This window comes from Pteropus alecto, unplaced genomic scaffold, assembly GCF_000325575.1.
Source record: "Pteropus alecto unplaced genomic scaffold, ASM32557v1 scaffold25, whole genome shotgun sequence".
NCBI lineage: Eukaryota > Metazoa > Chordata > Mammalia > Chiroptera > Pteropodidae > Pteropus > Pteropus alecto.
Window position 1 is genome coordinate 24,081,944 of NW_006441955.1, and position 18,820 is coordinate 24,100,763.

General features: G+C 38.3%; 1 protein-coding gene across 3 annotated transcripts in view; it reads left to right on the top strand.

Annotated features, from left to right (window-relative positions):
* Positions 1 to 18,820, top strand: part of AK5 (adenylate kinase 5) — a 195,392-nt gene that overhangs the window by 99,075 nt on the left and 77,497 nt on the right. For all 3 annotated transcript variants that reach the window (XM_015595113.2, XM_025052102.1, XM_006919339.3), the window contains exons 7-8: positions 1,657 to 1,747; positions 8,834 to 8,910. In XM_015595113.2, the coding sequence (XP_015450599.1) occupies positions 1,657 to 1,747; positions 8,834 to 8,910 (168 nt within the window). The remainder of the gene's footprint in view (positions 1 to 1,656; positions 1,748 to 8,833; positions 8,911 to 18,820) is intronic.

Below are 18,820 nucleotides of genomic sequence, written 5' to 3' on the forward strand. Positions count from 1 at the left end.
TTCTGGAGATCTGCAGAGAGTTCCCCTCCAATATTCAGAAGAGTACTAATCAGTGCATTCATGTGAGGAAAGTACCTGAAGCTGAGGGAAAAACACCCAAAAGAATTAGCTGGAACTGTAGTCTGTGCTCACACCAGGCTCGGAATAGTGCCTACTTTTACCAGCCAGATTGGAAAACCTCTTCATTAACAAGGCACTTGGTAGAAGACTTAGAAGAAAGAGTCTTGCCTCAATGGCGAGGAATAATTGGCCTCACACTAAATACTGCTCTGGTCCACCCCAGCAAATCTTAAAAACAAGGATCAAGTTGTTTCCAAGTAAATAAACTGCATTCCAAGACAAAGCTCAATAACATTTACAGGAATACAAAAATACCCAGCATCCAATGTGATCGAATGACAATGCCTGGCATCCAATAAAAAATTACCAAGCATGCAAAGAAACAGGAAAATATGGCTCATAATAATGGAGAAAAACCAATCAAAACCGATTCAGAACTGACACCAGATGTTCGAATTAGCCAAGGATTTTACAAGTTATTATAGTTGTGTTTCAGATGTTTAAACCTTAAATAGGGATAAAGATAATTTTTAAAAGACTCAAACATCTAGAGATGAAAACTACAGTGCCTGCACTGAAAGATACTCGGGATGAGAAATCACGGTATATCCATACAATGGAATGTTATTCAGCAATGAAAAGGCGTGAACAATAGATACAGTATTGGTGAATCACAAAATAATTATGCTGAGGGAAATAATCCAGACAAAAAAGATTGCATGCTGTACTTATCTTTTTATATGAAATTCTAGAAGATGCAAAATTACTGGGAGGGGTTGGGAGGAAGGGATTCCCAAAGGACACAATGAAACTTTTTTGGTGTGATGAATATGTTCACTATTTTGATTTTTACGATGTTTTCACAGGTGTATACAGATGTCAAATCTTATCAATTTGTACACTTTAAATATGTGCAGTTTATTGCATATCGATTATAACTCAGTAAAGCTATTTTTAGAAACTAAAACTAAGAGATAAAAGTATATTTTGAAAACCATTGCACAGCTTGGGAAATGGAGAATTATAAATATAACCACATTTTTTAATATTTAAGATTTTGTAAGATTTAGAGAATGGGAAAATAAATATTTAAATCTGTAATTTTTATTACATCTAAATCAATAGTGTCTATAGACTATATCTATAGTATAGTTATCTATAGTATCTAGAATAGTAACTAAAATTTGATTTAGGGTTTCTTTCTTCTTTTTAACAAAACATTAGAAAATCTTTCCCTGTGTTGTTTAAAACTACATATTTCATGAGTTTTTTAATTAAAAAAAACAAGAGCCAGAAAGGCACAAGGTAAATTTCAGTTCTCATTTTTTTCCAAAGCTTATTTTGTAAATTAAGAAAATTCTACACATTTTTTAAACCATAATCAACTATGCATTTACTCCCTAATATCTTCTCCTGTTTGATATGAGATCTGGGCTGGAAAACCCTCTCAGTGTCTGATTAAAGACTCGAGGGCTTTAATTCCCATTGTCCTGCTTCATTAGAGATACAGTTGTGTGAAACATGCTCATTATATTTTGGAATGGACTAATTTATGTATTCTCATGTTCCCAACTTATCTGTCCTGATTTTCCCCAGTTTGATGCTGACCGAGACGAGGATGAGGTGTTCTATGACATCAGTGTGGCAGTTGACAGCAAGTTATTTCCGAACAAAGAGGCTGCAGCAGGTAAGTCACTGTGTGCTTTGGACAACAGTATGCCCTGGTCACCTGCCAAGTACTTTGTAGTAAGGTTGGAGCTCAACAGACCGCTTTAAGGTTTTAAGGCTGTTACTGACCTCAGAGCTTTATACTTTCTGGTTTAAAAATAAAGATACAAAACAAAATAGAAAAGAAAGACTATACATCTGGTCCTTATGGTTACTTCTTTTCTTTCAGTCATTACAGGTGTAAATTAGCAGATAGTCACAATGTAGCATAAGATCTATGTTACAATAATTGAAAAAAATCTAATCTAGCCCATACTTTGTGCAACAAATCAAAGTTATAATTCCTCCAGGACTCTAACCCACACAGGTCTCTCCTTTGCCACCTGGGAAAATCCTCCCCTTGGATCTGATAGTCACTTCCACCTGACTCACAGCCCCTGCTGTGGCTCCCTCCCCTCTCTTCCTATATGCTCGCGTCTAGAAGTTTGACATTGGACAGTAATACAGTGCAATCATACCACTTAAGTAGACAGTTCTCAGAGTTCTGTCCATGGACCCTTCTCTCACTCTCTTACTCCCCGATGTGGGTCGACTCACCGTTTTTCATGGTTTCAACTATCAGTTCTATGTGGATGATTCTCAACTCACTCCTGATTCTTTCCTCAGATGTAGTCTCAGTGGGTAAAGGCCAGAAAGTTTGGGGCTGTAAAGAAAAAGGCTAAGCACTTAAAAGTTTAAACCATAGTTAAATCCCACTAAAAGCAGCCTCAAAGAAAGGCAAGATGGTAGTCATTTTGAGCAGACCCGCAGAGCACAGTGATATAAATTCACCTGCCTAATTTTCCAATGATATTTACAAGAAAAAAGAGGCCTATTGCAGAGAAAGATGGAATACTGAGAAGCATGTAGGATCATGTAAACTTGACTACTGCTGCTCTGAAAATACTATGACAACTTGTGCTTTTTAAGTTAATATTTTTATTTAGAACATCAGTTTAGACCTTTAACAACAGATATCTTCAGTTTGCTGATACAGTAGTGTAGAGAAGCTGATTTAAGCTGCCCCTTCTTTAGAACAGCCGATGTTTCGTGACTTTCGAGTGGCACTTTTCAAAGGTGGCCTCATCCTGCAATAATGCAGCTGTGCTGGCTTCTATTCTAGTTGGTAAACTGCCCGAGGAATGGTGCTGTGTCCTCATTCTCTCCAAGTCTCCTTGGCAGAGTGCACGGTGCCTGGCCCTTAGCGGAGGCTTGAAGGGGCCACTCTTTCTTCTCCACACCTCCAGGCTTATGAACAGAGGGCTCTGTGCTCACAGCCCTAGCTCCTGCTAGCTCACTTCCACTCCTAAACCCTTGAAAGCCGGGTTCTGTTCTAGCCTTCAAATAAGCCTGTTCTGTCTATAACAGCCCTTGGTGAGTGAAGTGAGTCTGGGAGGGACTGGTCAACTATAAATAAACGCCACTATGCAGCTCCAGGCTATTATTGCCATCAAGGAATGGGCCAGTGTTGCTAGATCCTGTTCTCTTCCAAGAGAAAACTGAAACCTGCATCCATAGGTGAACTCTCCAGGCTTGTAAATGTTGATGACTCACCCAATTAAATAAGTCTTGTTGGGGTCCATCAGTCTGTGACTTGTCAGACCCCTGGTTTTGTCCCTTTACTCTTCCCTTCTCTCTGAACCCTCTCTTTGCAGAATCTCAGCTGCCCTGTGGCTCCCATGTGAATGGCTTTCAATTCTTCTTTAAAAATTTTTTAAATAAAAATTGTATATATCTAAGATGTGCAACGTGATGATTTGATATAAATATGCATAGTGAAGTGATTGCTGCAGTCAAGCTAATTAACATTCCTTCTCTTCTCACAGTTACCGTTTTTCTGTGTGTGATCAGTGGCACCTGAAATATATTCTCTAAGCAAAGTTCCAGCATTCACTATTCCAGTATTTTTAACTATAGTCATGACACTGTCCATTCACTCTCTAGGCTTATTCATCCTACGTAACTATAACTTTGTACGACTTCGGCTAACATCTCCCCACTTCCCCCACCTGCATGCCCATGGTAACTACCATTCTACTCTGCTTCTACGTATTTGACTTTTTTAGATTTCCATATGTAAGTGAGATCATGCAGTTTTTCTCTTTTAAAAGAGCCAGGCAAAAATGTCCCTGCTCTTACAACCCACACCAATTATCATTTCTCAGAGACATCTTGGGAGTCCAGTCTTTGTTCTCTACCACTGCACTCATTGAAGGCTGTGTCATTCTTTGCCATCTTTTACTTCATCTCTGGCCTCTCTGGTCTGTCATAAATCTGTGGCTGCCACGGGGATGTGGCAGCTCTGATCACCTTGCCTCCCTGACAGAAAACAAAATAAAACTTTCAATGACTTCCCTGCAGGCTGAGTACCAGTGTCCTCAACATGGCAGAAATATTCTTAGCTGTCCTACAGTGGTCCTGTTCCCTCTAGGACTTCACCTCCTCCCCTCACTCACCCCAACATCCTCCAGGTCCTTGAATGCCGCTGGCCATTTGCAGGCTACTTGAAACTACCCGGCCCCAATTGTTGCATCACTGTACTCTCCCAAGTCCTAGCCTCATTCTTCACCTGGCCAGATCCTGCTTTGTATCTCAGATTAAATGTGATTTTTCTCAGGAAGCTTTTTTAGACCCCATTCCAGACTAAATTAGGCCCCTTGAGTAAGACCCTGACTTTTTTCTTCAAGGTATTTATCACACTTTTGATTACATAATTAGATATATGATTGTTAAAAGTCTGTTTCCCTTATTACAAGACTTCATGAGGACAGGGTGGAGAGAGAGACAGAGACAGAGACAGAGACAGACAGAGAGAGAGACAGAGACAGAGAGACAGAGAGAGGTACTCAGTGTGATTCTTAAAGGAGATGGCACATTAAGGCCTTTTTTTTCTAGCTGGTCACCTCAGCTGGGCTACTCATCTGAGTATTTTGACTCACAGCTGCACCAAAGTTTCTTGGCTCCAGAACAAAGTGTGCGTTTGTTGCTTCCATGCCACAGAATGCCATCCTCTCAAACCTCTGCACCCATTCAGTCCCATCTACAGTGTCTGCCCCTCCCTGAAGCCCTCCATTAATACTTCTGGCAGAGCCATCTGCTACATCACTCAAATCTCTCCGAGTCTCAGTTTCCTCATCCATAAATAGGGGATAGTAATAGCACTACCTCAAAGGATTGTTATGAAGAGTAAATGATTCATGTGTGTAAAGCATATGGCTGTCACATTGAAAAGACTATATTTGCGTTAGTATCTTTGCTAAGGATTCGAGGGGTCACAAGAAGAGACAACATCTTATGCAACACAACTCTTCCCCATTTCCCTAGGTCTGCTTCTACTCTCCTTCTCTCTTCCTCCCTTCCCTTTGTGGAATAAGTGGAAAATCCCCCCCTTCCCTTCTCACTCAGAATAGTCCACCAACACCAGATCCCCTGAGGAGCTCACTTTCTAATTCCAAATACTGTCAGGATATCTATATGCGTGTGTGTATGTGTGTGTGTGTGTGCGTGCACACGCGTGTGCATGTGTACACAGACATATATATATCTAGGGCTCATCAAAGGAATTCTAATGCAAACTGTTAGTAGTGCGTGTGCGTGCACACGTGTGTGCATGTGTACACAGACATATATATATATATAAGGCTCATCAAAGGAATTCTAATGCAAACTGTTAGTAATACTTTCCATGCTTTTTGGAATTAGAGCTGTATTCTCCTGGGTAATGCCTAAGGCACTTGGGGGAATTTAATGTTTGTAGAGTGAATGAAGAAGATCAAGATCTGCAAAAGTAAAATGTAAACGTCCTTTTATTCATTTTCCAGTCATTCAACATATATGTATCGAATGCATAGAAATTCCAAGTTCTGTTCTTAGATTCAGAGAAGAAACGCAACCCTACCCAAAGCTGCTTACAGTTTAGTGGAAGAAACAGGACAAGGGAGAAACCATATTCTTCAGAGGGGTAGAAGAAGTGTTAGAAGAGTTTCATCTACAGACACCCTCACTGCCCAAGGATCCCTGCCGTGCAGGAGTGCCCCTTTATTTTGGTACTCAAAGAGGGAGGAGGACCTTCCTAAAACTTCAGATTGGAGATCCACTAGGAGGAAAAAAGTCTATAATATTATACCAGAAAGCAATATGGTTAGCCTTCCGGTACCTCTAAAGCCAATTTATATCATCTTCCCACTTAAATTTAAAAAGACAACCTAAAAATAATATTTCCAAAGACCATTCTACATTCAAAACTGGCAATACTGAATGCTCCCTGTGTGGTTCTATTTCAGCTCAAATTTTTCTCTGTTACCTATAGAAAAGGTGTTTTTAAATCTGAAAAAGAAATTAAGAAATTCAAAATTGGGGGAAGTGAAAGCCATACTATCACTTTTTCAAAATGTCCTAATTTTGCTGTCTTTTTTGAGTAAGAAGATCATCGAAGTTGTCTTATGCGTTAAATTATCCAACGAAAGAAGGCAAAAATGTATACATATGGCTATATTTACCTCTCTATTTTTTTTGTCAAACCTTAGGCTATTATTAAAGATCCCATTTTCAGCAAACCAAGCAACCAATACAAAAGAAAATGAAAGCTATTCAATCATTATCTGAGCTGATAATGACATCCTTTTTCTATTGCCATCTATGATACATTAATACTGTTGCCAAGGGCAACAACGTGTCAAGAATTTCCATCCCGTAATGATACAATAAAATTTCTGTTAAAAGCATTTTATTAAGAAAGCCAATATATTCTTCCTCGTAAGCACTGGTTGTTTGTTTAACAAAGATCTCTTCCTCCTATCGTTGCTGAAAATAGTTTTCTAATAATCTTGTTGCAGTTTCAAATCTTAATGTGTAATATCTGTTAACTGGGTTGTTTAAGAGCCCTTCCTTCACTTGTACTTTTTTAAAACAACCAAAAGAACAGTTTCTAATTAAATAAAGTAAGTAGGACACAGAAGCTAAAACAGCTATGTGTTTAATAAGCCTTTGTGTTCAGATCGCATTGCTTATTCCACACGAATCACTCTAGATACATGCAGGTGAGGGTATCTGAGTACCTGATCACCGCTTCCCCTAGTCAGCGGTAGATAGCATCCATACTGTGGAAGTAATGAAAGCTAAATATAATTGGCATGTCCTTGAAGCATTCTCTCAAATAGCAGCCCCTTGATTATCAGAGACTGGAGTGACACACCTTGATTCTACTTCTGATTCTTCCGTTTCCACTGCCACCCAGTGACGCCCTACCCCATCATCAACCATTCACTATTCCTCATTTTCTCAGAATGTATAAGAGATGGCATGCTCCTCCAGGTCCTCTCCCATCGAGTACTAGAGTAAAAAATCACTGAGAATTTGGAGTCAGCAGAATGTGTTAGGAGAAATGGTAGCTATGACTTCCATCTTTATCTCACTTTTTGCATGACTGTGGCCAAGTTCATTTTTCTCTTTTCTAAAATAAGGGTGTGGGATTCTGTGAAATATTAGCTTTAATCTTATAATGGAAAAAATGTGCATTTTACTTCTGACATCTGTACTGCTTTATAACACATAAGTGCACATTTATCTTCAAACTGGTCTTTGAGACAGTCAAATATTTTGGCCCCAAGATATACTTCATAAAAATTATTTTGAAAAATACCAAAAGCACAAGGATAGAAAAATTATAATCCCACTACTTTAAAAAATTACATATAAAATTTAAATTTCCATATACTCCTCTGTGAATAGCATCTGGTTCATAGTCTTCCCAACTCCATTCTAGCAAGCACCTTATTAACAATGGGATTGTCCAGGGCTGCTCTGACGATGTAATTGGCATCACCTAGAATTGTGCTGCATACACACACTTATGCATCTATATATGGCAACTCTACAGTTAGTTACTTTTCCAAAGTGGTTTGCTGGGTCAAGTATCTCCATTTTGAAAAACTTTATCATACTTTAAAAAAATTTTAAGGATACAAACACAATAAACAATGGCGTTACTGCTTAGTACTTAATCAGTTTGATAATAGGCTAGTATTTAGTTTGGTAAGTAGCAGGGATAGTGATGAGAAGAGAAGAAAAAAGAGAGTTAAGAATAGTCTATGTGAGGACACACCTCGATTCTCTTTTTGGAAGAAAGTATAAAAGTAGTATCTCTGGTAGAGGTCCATATCTGAGAAGTCTGTGAGATGCTGGACCCTTTTTTTTAATCCATCTTTGTCAAATATTGCATATTCTGACCAAGAATTAGTGGCAAGGTCAAGTTTACAATGAAACGTGGAGTGGTTTATTTCTTCGCACAGTGCATAATGTTTTATGGGCAGCACTGAATTTTGTCTTTCTGGCTAGTTAGGTGACATATTACATGAGGACGATGAATCAGTTGTTCTCTAGAAGCCCATTATGAAAATTACCAATTTAAGTTTGAGCCTTAGGGATTGTTGGGTAAGCAATTTACTGTAACCTGTAGTACTTGGGCGGGGATTTGGGGGAAACTATCTATTAATACATTAAGTTAACCTGATTTTTTTCACCTTCAGAGACTAAAGTGGCCCACTGGCTGGAGGAAAAACTTGTCAGGTTTTCATGGGTCGAACAAACTCAGTGTTTGCATTTCTTACTTCTGGGAACCCCTTGCTCTTCTCCCACTCTGTTTTGCTCATGGTGTTTCTTCTACCTCAGTTTCTATTGGACAACCCTAAACTGCTTCTCCTCTTGGCAAACCCCTATTCACTCTGACAGTTTGGGCTCATAAATTGATTGTGTGTCAAGAATCTCACCTCCATCATCACTTTCACTACTAGTCAAAATTAGTAGCCTTTTATTTTTGGTTCCTGAGACTTGCTGTTGACAAATCAATCTCCTTTATAAGACTGCCTTCTTCTTAAGGGTAGAGACAGTGTCCACGGTATCTGCATTTAATATCTGCAAGCCAAACAGTGTCTGGCAGATGGGACAAGTCTAGAAATGTTTGCAGATTTAATGTAATATAAGGACAATGCAGAAACCTAATGAGAGGTGGTTTGCTTTAGAACAAACAACATCCTCCGTCAGGTAATCTTTTCTTTCCTAATCTTAGGTTCCAGTGACCTTGATCCTTCGATGATGTTGGACACTGGAGAGATCCTTGAAACAGGATCTGATTATGAAGATCAGGTAATTAAGATTTTTTTTTTAGGTAACTAAAATTTAAAAACATCTTCTATTTAAATATTTTTAAATTTAGCCTTTGTTAATATTTCATGAAAAATTAGAATTATAATTCATCATGTGAAATGTTTACCAATAACTAGTTACACATGGCCCATGATAAATCATAATAGCCTACAGCTTTCATTCATTAACTTTGGTCCTTTAGCTTTCCCTTATCCCCAGATCCAAAATGGCAATTACTTAAGGAAAGGTTTGTGGTCAAAAGTTACATGTGATAGAAATGAGGTTTCCTGGGGTTCTCTTGCCCAAGAATCTGCCTGTGTCTCTATCCCTTCCCTATGATAAACCAACAGTATTTATTAAGCATTGGCTATAGATTCAAGGATCTATTTTTCTATTTCTAACCTTCAAAAAAGATTGATGGCCAAGGACAACGCAACCGGGGAGTTAAATATATTTTCTATTTGAATAAAAGCAAAGAAATTTCTGTGGGTCATTTTCCTCTCAGCAGAAGAACTCTCCCTACTGCTATACTTTAATGTTTCAAAATAGTTGGCAAATGATCCAACTTTCTAATTAGGCTTTATTTTTCTAAAAGGATAATGTCTGAAACTTCCTTCCACCGCTCATCAGTGCTCCTCTGCAATGGCTGAAAGCCAAGTGAACATGTTCTTCTGGGTTTTTTTCCCCCATCTTCAACTAATATATTCCACAAATAAAGCAGATAGATCTGGCCACTATCCAAATGTAATGGCTGGCTCTATATTTCATATACATATTCTGGAGCTATTTTCATGAGCATTAAGTTCTTCCTTATGTCACACAGCAAGAAGTTATTGAAGAATGATGTAATTCATTTGTACTTATAATTTTTAGCATTTATTAGGCAACTAATACATACTGAACATTGTGCTAAGTTTATTAATTTGATTATCTCACTAATTTCTCATGACATCTTTAGGAAATAGGAATTATTATCTCTATTTCATAGACAAGAAAATTGAGCAAAGAATAAGTTGCCCACAGTTACATGTGATTCACAGTGGGGAAGTCAACTAGGACACATTCCCTAACATCCACACTATACTGCCTCCCATCCTAGCTTCCAAAGGCAGGCCATTCAGTGATACATTTTTGGAGCCTGATTTTCGGTTGCTAACCCTTTAAGACTCCAGCAGAGGCAAATACCAGACAACCGCTATTGAAGATGAGCTCATGATCCAAAATTACAGGCTGCACAAAACAATAAACCATAACAAGAAATCTGGCTGATTCAACAGACAAAAGGCCAACAACTAGAAATAAGAAAAGCCTGACAAAAATCTTAAGATAGGAATATTTTACATATTCAAAAAGATAAAGGGAAGAAACCATGAAATAAGTACAGGGGAAAAAAAGGAAAGTACAGGAAGGAAAAGGGAAGAAATAGAAATTCTAGACACAAAAAAAATAGTCATTGAAATAAAAATTTAATTAACAGGTTGAATAGCAGAGTAAGCAGCTGAAAAGAGACTTAGTGATAGAGCTGAGAAAATTATCTTAGAATAATACAGAGCGCTAAATAGTTGCCAAATATAAGAACGAACTTAGGAGACACTGAAGATAGAATAATTGGGCCAACATATTCTAAAAGGAGTTCCAGAAGGAGGAAATGGAGGGGATGGAGCAGAAGCTATATTTTAACAGGTAATAGTTGAGAATTTTACAGAGATGAGATAAGACAAGTCCCCAGATAGAAGGAGCATATCTAGTCCTGAGCAGGAGAGAAAAAAGTCTCATCTATTCTTTTTTTCATTTAGTCATTCAACAAATACTAATTGAGTACCCACTATATGCCAGGTACTGTTTAGGCACTCGAAACATAATTGTATAAAACAAGCAAGGAGCTTACATCTTAGTGGGAAAGACAGATAGTAAACAAACATAAATTACTAAATTTTCTGGATTGTCAGAAGTAATAAATTCTATGAGAAAAAGAAAAGTAGACTAGGGTAAGAGAGGAATGCTGGGGTGGACAGATTACAGTATTAAATAGGATGGTCAGTATTAACTAGGATGACCTCATTAAAGAGGTGAGATTTGAGCAATGACTTGGCATATAATATAAAACATCAGAACACAGAAGACAAAAATAAATTATTAAAAGAAAAAGATATTACCTATAAAGGAACAGCAACTTCGGTGGCAGCAGAATAAGTGAAGCAAGAGCTAGAATTTGTTGAGCGCTTTACTATAAGCCAGACACTGTGTTTTATGGTTTACATGTATTATTTCTAGTCCTTACAGTAATTCAAGAAGGTAGCTCTGTTGATCCCCAATTTACAGTTAACCAGACTGAAGCTCAGAGAAGTTAAATGACTTACCAAGACTACATAGCTAGAAAGCTATAGAGTCAGGAATCAAAGTTTGATCAGCCTACCACCCGAAATCTAGTTTCTACTTAAACCACTCCAAATACAGCCATTATCAAGGTCACAGGTAATCTGCCAATTCCTATTAACACTTTTTAGTTATCTTTCTTGTTTGCTGCATTTATTCACCAAACTTTAACTGTAAAGAGCCAGGTAGCAAATAGGCCATATGGTCTCTGTTACAGTTACTCAAAATCTGTTGTGATAATGCAAAAGCAGCCATGGCAATACTTAAACACATGAGTATGGTGTATCTGTGTACTGTTAAAGCATTATTTATGGATATGGAAATTTAAATTCCATATAACTTTCATGTAATTTACTTCAACTATTTAAAAATGTAAAACCTGTTCTTAACTGGGAGGCCATGCACAAACAGGCAGCAGAGTGCATTTGACCTGCAGGCCATAGCTTGCAGACCCCAACTGTAAACCATTCCCCCATTTTTAATTTTTTTTTTTTTTTTAGGTGAGGCAACCCTTGGTTGACCTCACAGATTGCAAGGACCTTGTCAGCTTACAATCCTTTCTTCCTTCCTTCCTTCCTTCCTTCCTTCCTTCCTTCCTTCCTTTCTTTCTTTCTTTTTTTCCTTATTTCTTTTCTTTTCTTTTCTTTTCTTTTCTTTTCTTTCTTTCTGTCTTTCTTTCTTTCTTTCTTTCTTTCTTTCTTTCTTTTGGTTGGCAGAAGATTAGTTCTTGTATATGCCCCCTAACCAGGCCCCCCCTTGCTTAGCTTCTGAGATCAGACGGGATCGGGCTTGTTCAGGGTGGCATGACCGTAGACCATCCATCCTCCCCATTTTTGACATTTTCCTCTCCACTAGCTTCTAACACTTCTAGAGTATTTAATATACTGTTCTACGTGTTTCACATTTATTACCTTGTTTTATCCTCAATTATATGAAATCAATGTTAGATTACTATATTATTATTTATTATTTATTGCACTTTGTTAAAAATATTTTTATTATGTTATTTATTATTATTATGTTAGTATTATGTTTATTATAAGGAAACTGAGGCACTTAAGAATTAAGCAGTTTATTCAAGGTCACACAGCTGGCAAGAAGTAAAGACAGAATGCAAACACAGATGTCTGACCACAGAGCCAGGACTAGGAACCATACGCTAGATTCTGCTATGATAACAAATAAAACTCAATATCTGAGCGCTTTTTTTTAGAGGTTCTTTCACATGTGACTTCCAAAGGTATTATGGATGGGAAGGAAAAGAGCATGAGGGAGATAGATCTGTTCTTGACTACACATTACCTCCTCTCACATTCATTTGGTGTCCCCAGTCACTGGCCCTCCCTATGTGCAACGAGGCTGGAAAATGGAGCTTCCCTATATCTAGGAAGGGAGAAACCCATTTCATGAGCACTGAGCCAGCATAAGCCACAAAGCTCTTGCCCCACAATGTTTGCTCTCTTTTGGTGCTCCTCCTGCTTCCGGGTTCATTCATTCTTGGTTTCCATGTCGAACTCCTCTCCATCATCATCATTTAAATGTGTGTGCTCCCCAGCTCCCTGGCCGTGGCCACTCGTTCTTCACTGCACATGTATCTCTTTTGAGAAGCTCAGTCATAGCCATGATTCCAGCTTCACTCGGAGCTCTCTGGTAAGCTCTTGGTTGCATGATTCTGCCTACTAAACAGCATAATTGTATTTCCCATGTGCATCTCAAGCCCAACAAATCCAAAACCAAACTCACCATCTTCTCCCACAACATCTGTTCTTCCTTCTATTTTCCCTATTTCTGTGAATGATACCATCATTCTCCCAGCTGCCCAAGCCAGGAACAAGGGTGTTTTCCTAGCCTCATTCCTTTCTCTCCCTCCCTACATCATTTTGATCAAGAAGCTGATAACTTCTCCTATGCAGGGATCTCTCCTTCCCTCTCCAGTCCACTGCTGCTGTCCTGGTTCACACCTTCTGCCTTCCTCGTGGAACCACTGAGATCGTCTCTAACCAGAGTCCCTGCTCCAGCTCTTCATCCACCAAAATCATTTTTCTGAGAAGCAAAATCAGTTATGGCATTTCACTGCTTAAAACCTTTCTTGGCTCCTCTTTGATATCAGAATTAAATCAGAAACTCTTGCCACATACATGGGAACCTTCAAATCGGAATCTGACTCCCTACCTCCCTCCGCAAACTCATTGCTTGCCAACCACCAAAACACATCGAATACTCCAGCCACATCAAGGCATTTACAGTCCCCATGAATGTTTTGTGCTCTGCACAGTCCTTTTCCTTTATATAGAAGCTTCCCCAACCTCATCACCTCTGTCCTGGATAACCCCCACTCATGCTTCTTCAAGACCAAGCATCTCCTTGAGGGAGCCCTTCTCTTGTTACATGTTCAGTTCACCTTTTCTGGGGGCCCACGAGACCCTGTGCTGAGGATGAATCCACTAAGAAATACTGTTGCAGGAAGTAGGGAGTGCAAGTTATTTCATACAAAACACATGCTCCATAAATGTGAACACCCTTTCTTTACTCCCCCAAATCCAACCTTCACTGACTTTTCCAGGAATTGGTGCCTTTCTGTAGCTGACAGAGGCCACCATATCTTCAGCTAGGTGAATGCTAATTGCTTGAATACTTCTGGTTTCTTGTCTGGCATGCAGGAGCTTAGAAGTCACCACTCTGTCCTAACTAGAAGTAAACAGCTGAACAAACTGAAAAATCAACAATTCTTAGATCTGTTAGAGAAGTGAAGTTACAAGGCAAACCACTTGGAAAGACAGATGGGCAGATTCAGAGAATCATAACTCCCCAGAGCAGAAACCTGCAAGAAAGAAGCTCCACAAGAACCAGTGTGGGGTAGGAAACCAAGCTGTAGTTGACAAATTGGAGGCTTAGTGTGGGCAAGCCTAAGAGTTAAAAACTTCAGGAAGACCTACACTTTTATGAGTTTTACCTCCAGGTTCCCATAGTGAATATCAGAGAAAAACTGGCTTACATTTTCAACTGAGGGAGGGTATAAGGAACCATTTTGAAGTACACCAGGACATTCTGTTGTTATTAACAAGGTCTGCTCTCAAGAGAAACTGTTTTATCAAAACCTAACCTGTTGGGGCTTCATCAGAGCCTAACTAACCTACTTGGAAGCAGGGAAATATCCAACTCTGGCCCCCTCTAGCCATTCTGCCCCACCTAAGGGAGAAAAAATCCTGAGAAGTACGGGTGAAGCTTACAGTCCAGGGGTATAGGCTCACCACAATACTGAGACCTAATCATAAAACTACGTGCATTTCATAGAACACTTCCCTTCCTTCCCCTACAGCTTACCACCATATTACTAAAAGTTTATTTACTGCAGTTCCTTTTATCTAGTACATCGTGTCCACCTTTCACCAAAAAATTATGAGACATATTAAAAGGTAAAAACACAGTTTGAAAAGACTGAACGAGCATCAGAACAAGAGACAGCTATAGCAGGAATATTGGACTTATCAGAAAAGAAGTTTTTTTTTTTTAAAAACAAAAACAACTATGATTAATATACTAAGGGCTTAAATGGAAAAAGTAGACAACATGCAAGAGTGGATAATGTAAGCAAAAAGATAGAAATCCTAAATGCTAAAGATCAAAAACACCAACGGAAATGAAGGATGCCTTTGATGGATTCATTAGTAGACTGGACATGGCTGAAAAAAAGAATCTCTGAGCTTGAGGATATGACAATAGCAACTTCCAAAATAAAAGCCAAGAGAAAAAAGGCTGGGGAAAAAAACAGAACAAAATATTCAGGAATTGTGGGACAATTACAAACAGTATAATATATATTTAATGGGAATACTGCAAGGAGAAGAAAGAGAAAGGAGCAGAAGAAATATTTGAAGCAATAATAACCGAGAATTTCCCCAAAATTAATGCCATGCCAAACCACAGATACGAAAAGCTCAGAGGACACCAAGCAGGATAAATATCACCCCCCCCCCAAAAAATTGTACCTAGGCATATCATATTCAAACTGCAGAAAGTCAAAGATAGAAAAAAAAAATCTTGAAAGAAGCCAGAGAGAAAACACACTTTATATATAGAAAAGCAAATGTAAAAAATGTATTCAACTCCTCAAAAATCATTCTAGCAAGGGAAGTAGACTGACATATTTAAAGTGTTGAGAGAGAAAAAAACAACAGCCTAGAATTCTGTATCTTACAAAATTATTCTTCAAAAGTGAAGGAGAAATACTTTCTCAAACAAAACTGGAGAAATATGTTGCCAGTAGATCTGCCTTGCAAAAAATGTTAAAAGAATTCTCTTCAGAGAAGGAAACTGATATAGGTCAGAAATTCAAATCTACATTAAAAAAGGAAGAGTATCGGAGAATGAATAAGTGAAAGTAAAATAAAAACTTTTTTCTTAATGATCTAACAGATAGTAGTTTGTTCAAAACAATCATAATAACGATGTTTTTGATTATATATGCCTATATGTAAGTGAAATGAATGGCAGTAATGATACAAAGGACAAGAGGGAGGAATTAAGAATGTTTTGTTATTATAAGGTACTTGCACTATCTACTTATTTGAAAGTGGACTTGGATTAGATGTAAATGTATATTGCAAACTCTAGGGCAACCACTAAAAAAAAATGTTTGAAAAGAAGTATCTATATGCTGAGAAAGGAGAGAAATGGAATTATATAAAATGCTCAATTAAAACCAGAAAAATCTGGAAGACAAAAATAGAAACAAAGAACATGGCAACAAATAGAAAACAATAACAAATGCGGTAGATATTAATCCACCTATATTAACAAATACTTTAAATGTCAGTGGTCTAAATACAAAAATTAAAAGACATTTTCATAAAAGATTAAAAAACAAGACCCACCTATATGATGTCTACAAGAAACCTACTTTAAAAGACACATATAGGTTAACATAGGATAGAGAAAGATCTATCATGCTGACACTCTTCAAAAGAAAGCAGGTGTAGTTGTTATTAATTTCAGACAGAACAGACTTCAGAGCAAGGAAATTATCAGGAATAGAGACATTACATAATATAAAGGGTCATGACACCAAGGCACCCAACAACAGTGTCTCCAGGCTTACCATCCACCCAAGTCCTTGATCCCATGCCTTCCATCTCCCCCAAGACCTTGCTCCATTAATGGGTTTTGCTTTATCTTTCTCAAGGCTCTCATCCTCGAAGTATCTTTCTTTCTTTCTGTATACCGACCCATCAGCCTGACTTTGAGGAAAGAAGGAACCATGAACAGAGCCAAATGTCACAGAACTGTCAAGTGGGAGACTATTTTTCCTCTCCTTTTTTGTTCAACACCAAATTTAGTGAAAGAGAAGTCGCCTCCTGTGATTCTATGTTCTCACCTCCTACTTTGCCCTATAAACTGATTTCTGCCTGCTCTGTTCCCCTGAGAAACCATTAAAAGTCATCTCATTACTGCCAAGTCAGGAGGATGTTTCCTAGTTCTTACAACGTCTAGGGACTAAGACACTGATGGCACTTTCCACTTCCTCAAATCTCTTGGCTCCCTTGGCTTATGCCACCTCTATGGCCATTCTTTTTCTTCTCCCTTCAACAAGATTTTTCTTTTTCTGGACCTCTTCTCTTACTACGCACATGTTTCTTCTATGCCCATGCCTTCAACTTTACTAATATACTAACTCATTTAACTAATATTGAGAATATTTGATATGCCAAACTCTATATGAGGTACTGGGGATAAAATGAAAGCACAAGAACACATAGCTTCTACTCTCATGGAGCTTATGGTAGAAATAGATCATAATAAAATAATCACATAAATAAATATAAAATTAAAACTGTGTTAAGTGCTTGGGAGAAGAAGTACATAAGTACAATGTGTAGATGTGATCAGTGAGGCAATATGAGGCTTTTCTAAGTCAAAAAGTGTTTGAGTTGATCTGAAAGATGAGTAAGATATATGTGAGAAAGATGAGCAACAGGTATATGTGAGAAAGTAAGATAACAGGAAATGATCGGGGTCAAAGGGGATGGTCAGAAAAAGGAAATAGCTTGGAGAAGCAGGAAGAAGCATGGCATTTGAAAGAAAATCAGTGTAGCTGGAGAGCAGAGTTAGGGGAAAGGGTGCAATTATGGCTCTGTAGAGTAGGGTAAGTGTTTTGATTTTATTCTAAGAGCAATGGGAAGCCTTGAAGGGTACTTTTGTGGTTTTTCTGTGGTTTTTGTTTGTTTGTTTGTTTTTTTAGAGGGAAGCAGGAGAGTGTATCAATATTTGTTTAAAAAAAGGTTTTTCTAGCTGCCATGTGGAGAATAAGAGGGAAGCTGGAGAGTGTATCAATATTTGTCTAAAAAAAGGTTTTTCTAGCTGCCATGTGGAGAATACTTTGGAGGAAGGCAAGAACAGATCAAGGGAGTCCAGTGGGAGGCTACAGTGGTCCAGACAAGAGATCATGGATGCTACATTGCACCAGGGTGATGAAGGAGATGGACAAAAAGGGATATAGTTGAGAGGCAAAATCAACAGGACTTTATGTTGGAATGGTATAAGAGCCAAGGGAGAGTGAGCTGTTGAGGAAGATGCCTGGGATTTTAACTTGTACAGCTGGGTGGATGGTAGTGGCATTCACTGAAAAAGAACACTAAGAAATGCCAGTTCTATAAGGGAAGAGCACAGGTGTAATTTTAGGCATGTTGAGTTCAAAGTGTCTTAACACATCCAAATAGAGAATTCAAGTGAACACTTAAATACACAGGTCTTGTGCTTAGAGGAAAGATCTTGCCTGGAAATATTAATTTGTGAGCTGCTGAACATCAGAAGAAGTTGAAGCTGTACATGGAGATGCAATGCTTAGAGAAAGAAAACAGACTTAAAACGAAGACGATCTAAAGCTGAGCACTCAGAAAACTTAAAGGCAGGATAGAGGAAGATGAAGCAACAAAAAAGATGAAGAAGTTGTTAGAGAGATCGGAGGAAAATCAGTAGAATGTGGTGTTCCAAAAACCAAAGAAAACAGTATTTCGAGAAGCAGACAGTGTTGAATGATGATGAGAGGATGAGGAAGGGAGAAAATGGAACACAGGCATTGTATATAGAAACGTGGAGGAAATTGTTGACCTTACAAAGAGCTATTGAGGGAAGCTGTCTTTGTTCGTATGTTTGTTTGTAAGAGAAGACACTGAGCATGTTTAAAAACTCATAGGAAGGATCCACTCTTTATGGACAAGGAGAATATGCAAGGGAGAGGAAAGTTCCTCTGAAAGCAAGAAGGCTGGGTTCTAAAGCACAGGTGGAGAAGGACCAAATGTGGGTTATAACACGGACCACGGATAGGATGGGAGCGTGGGTTTGTATGGCTAATGGAGAGTTCTGATTTCCTCTCAGATAATTTCCAGAGATAGAACTGTCCACTGAGAGTCCAAGGTTTGAAGATAGTGGAGGATTGAATTGTGAAGTCCTGCAGAGAATGAACCAAGGAAACAGCACAATAGGCAAGCAGTTCGAGACTCCGTTTGCTGTTTGTGCCTAAAAATTTATTTCCATT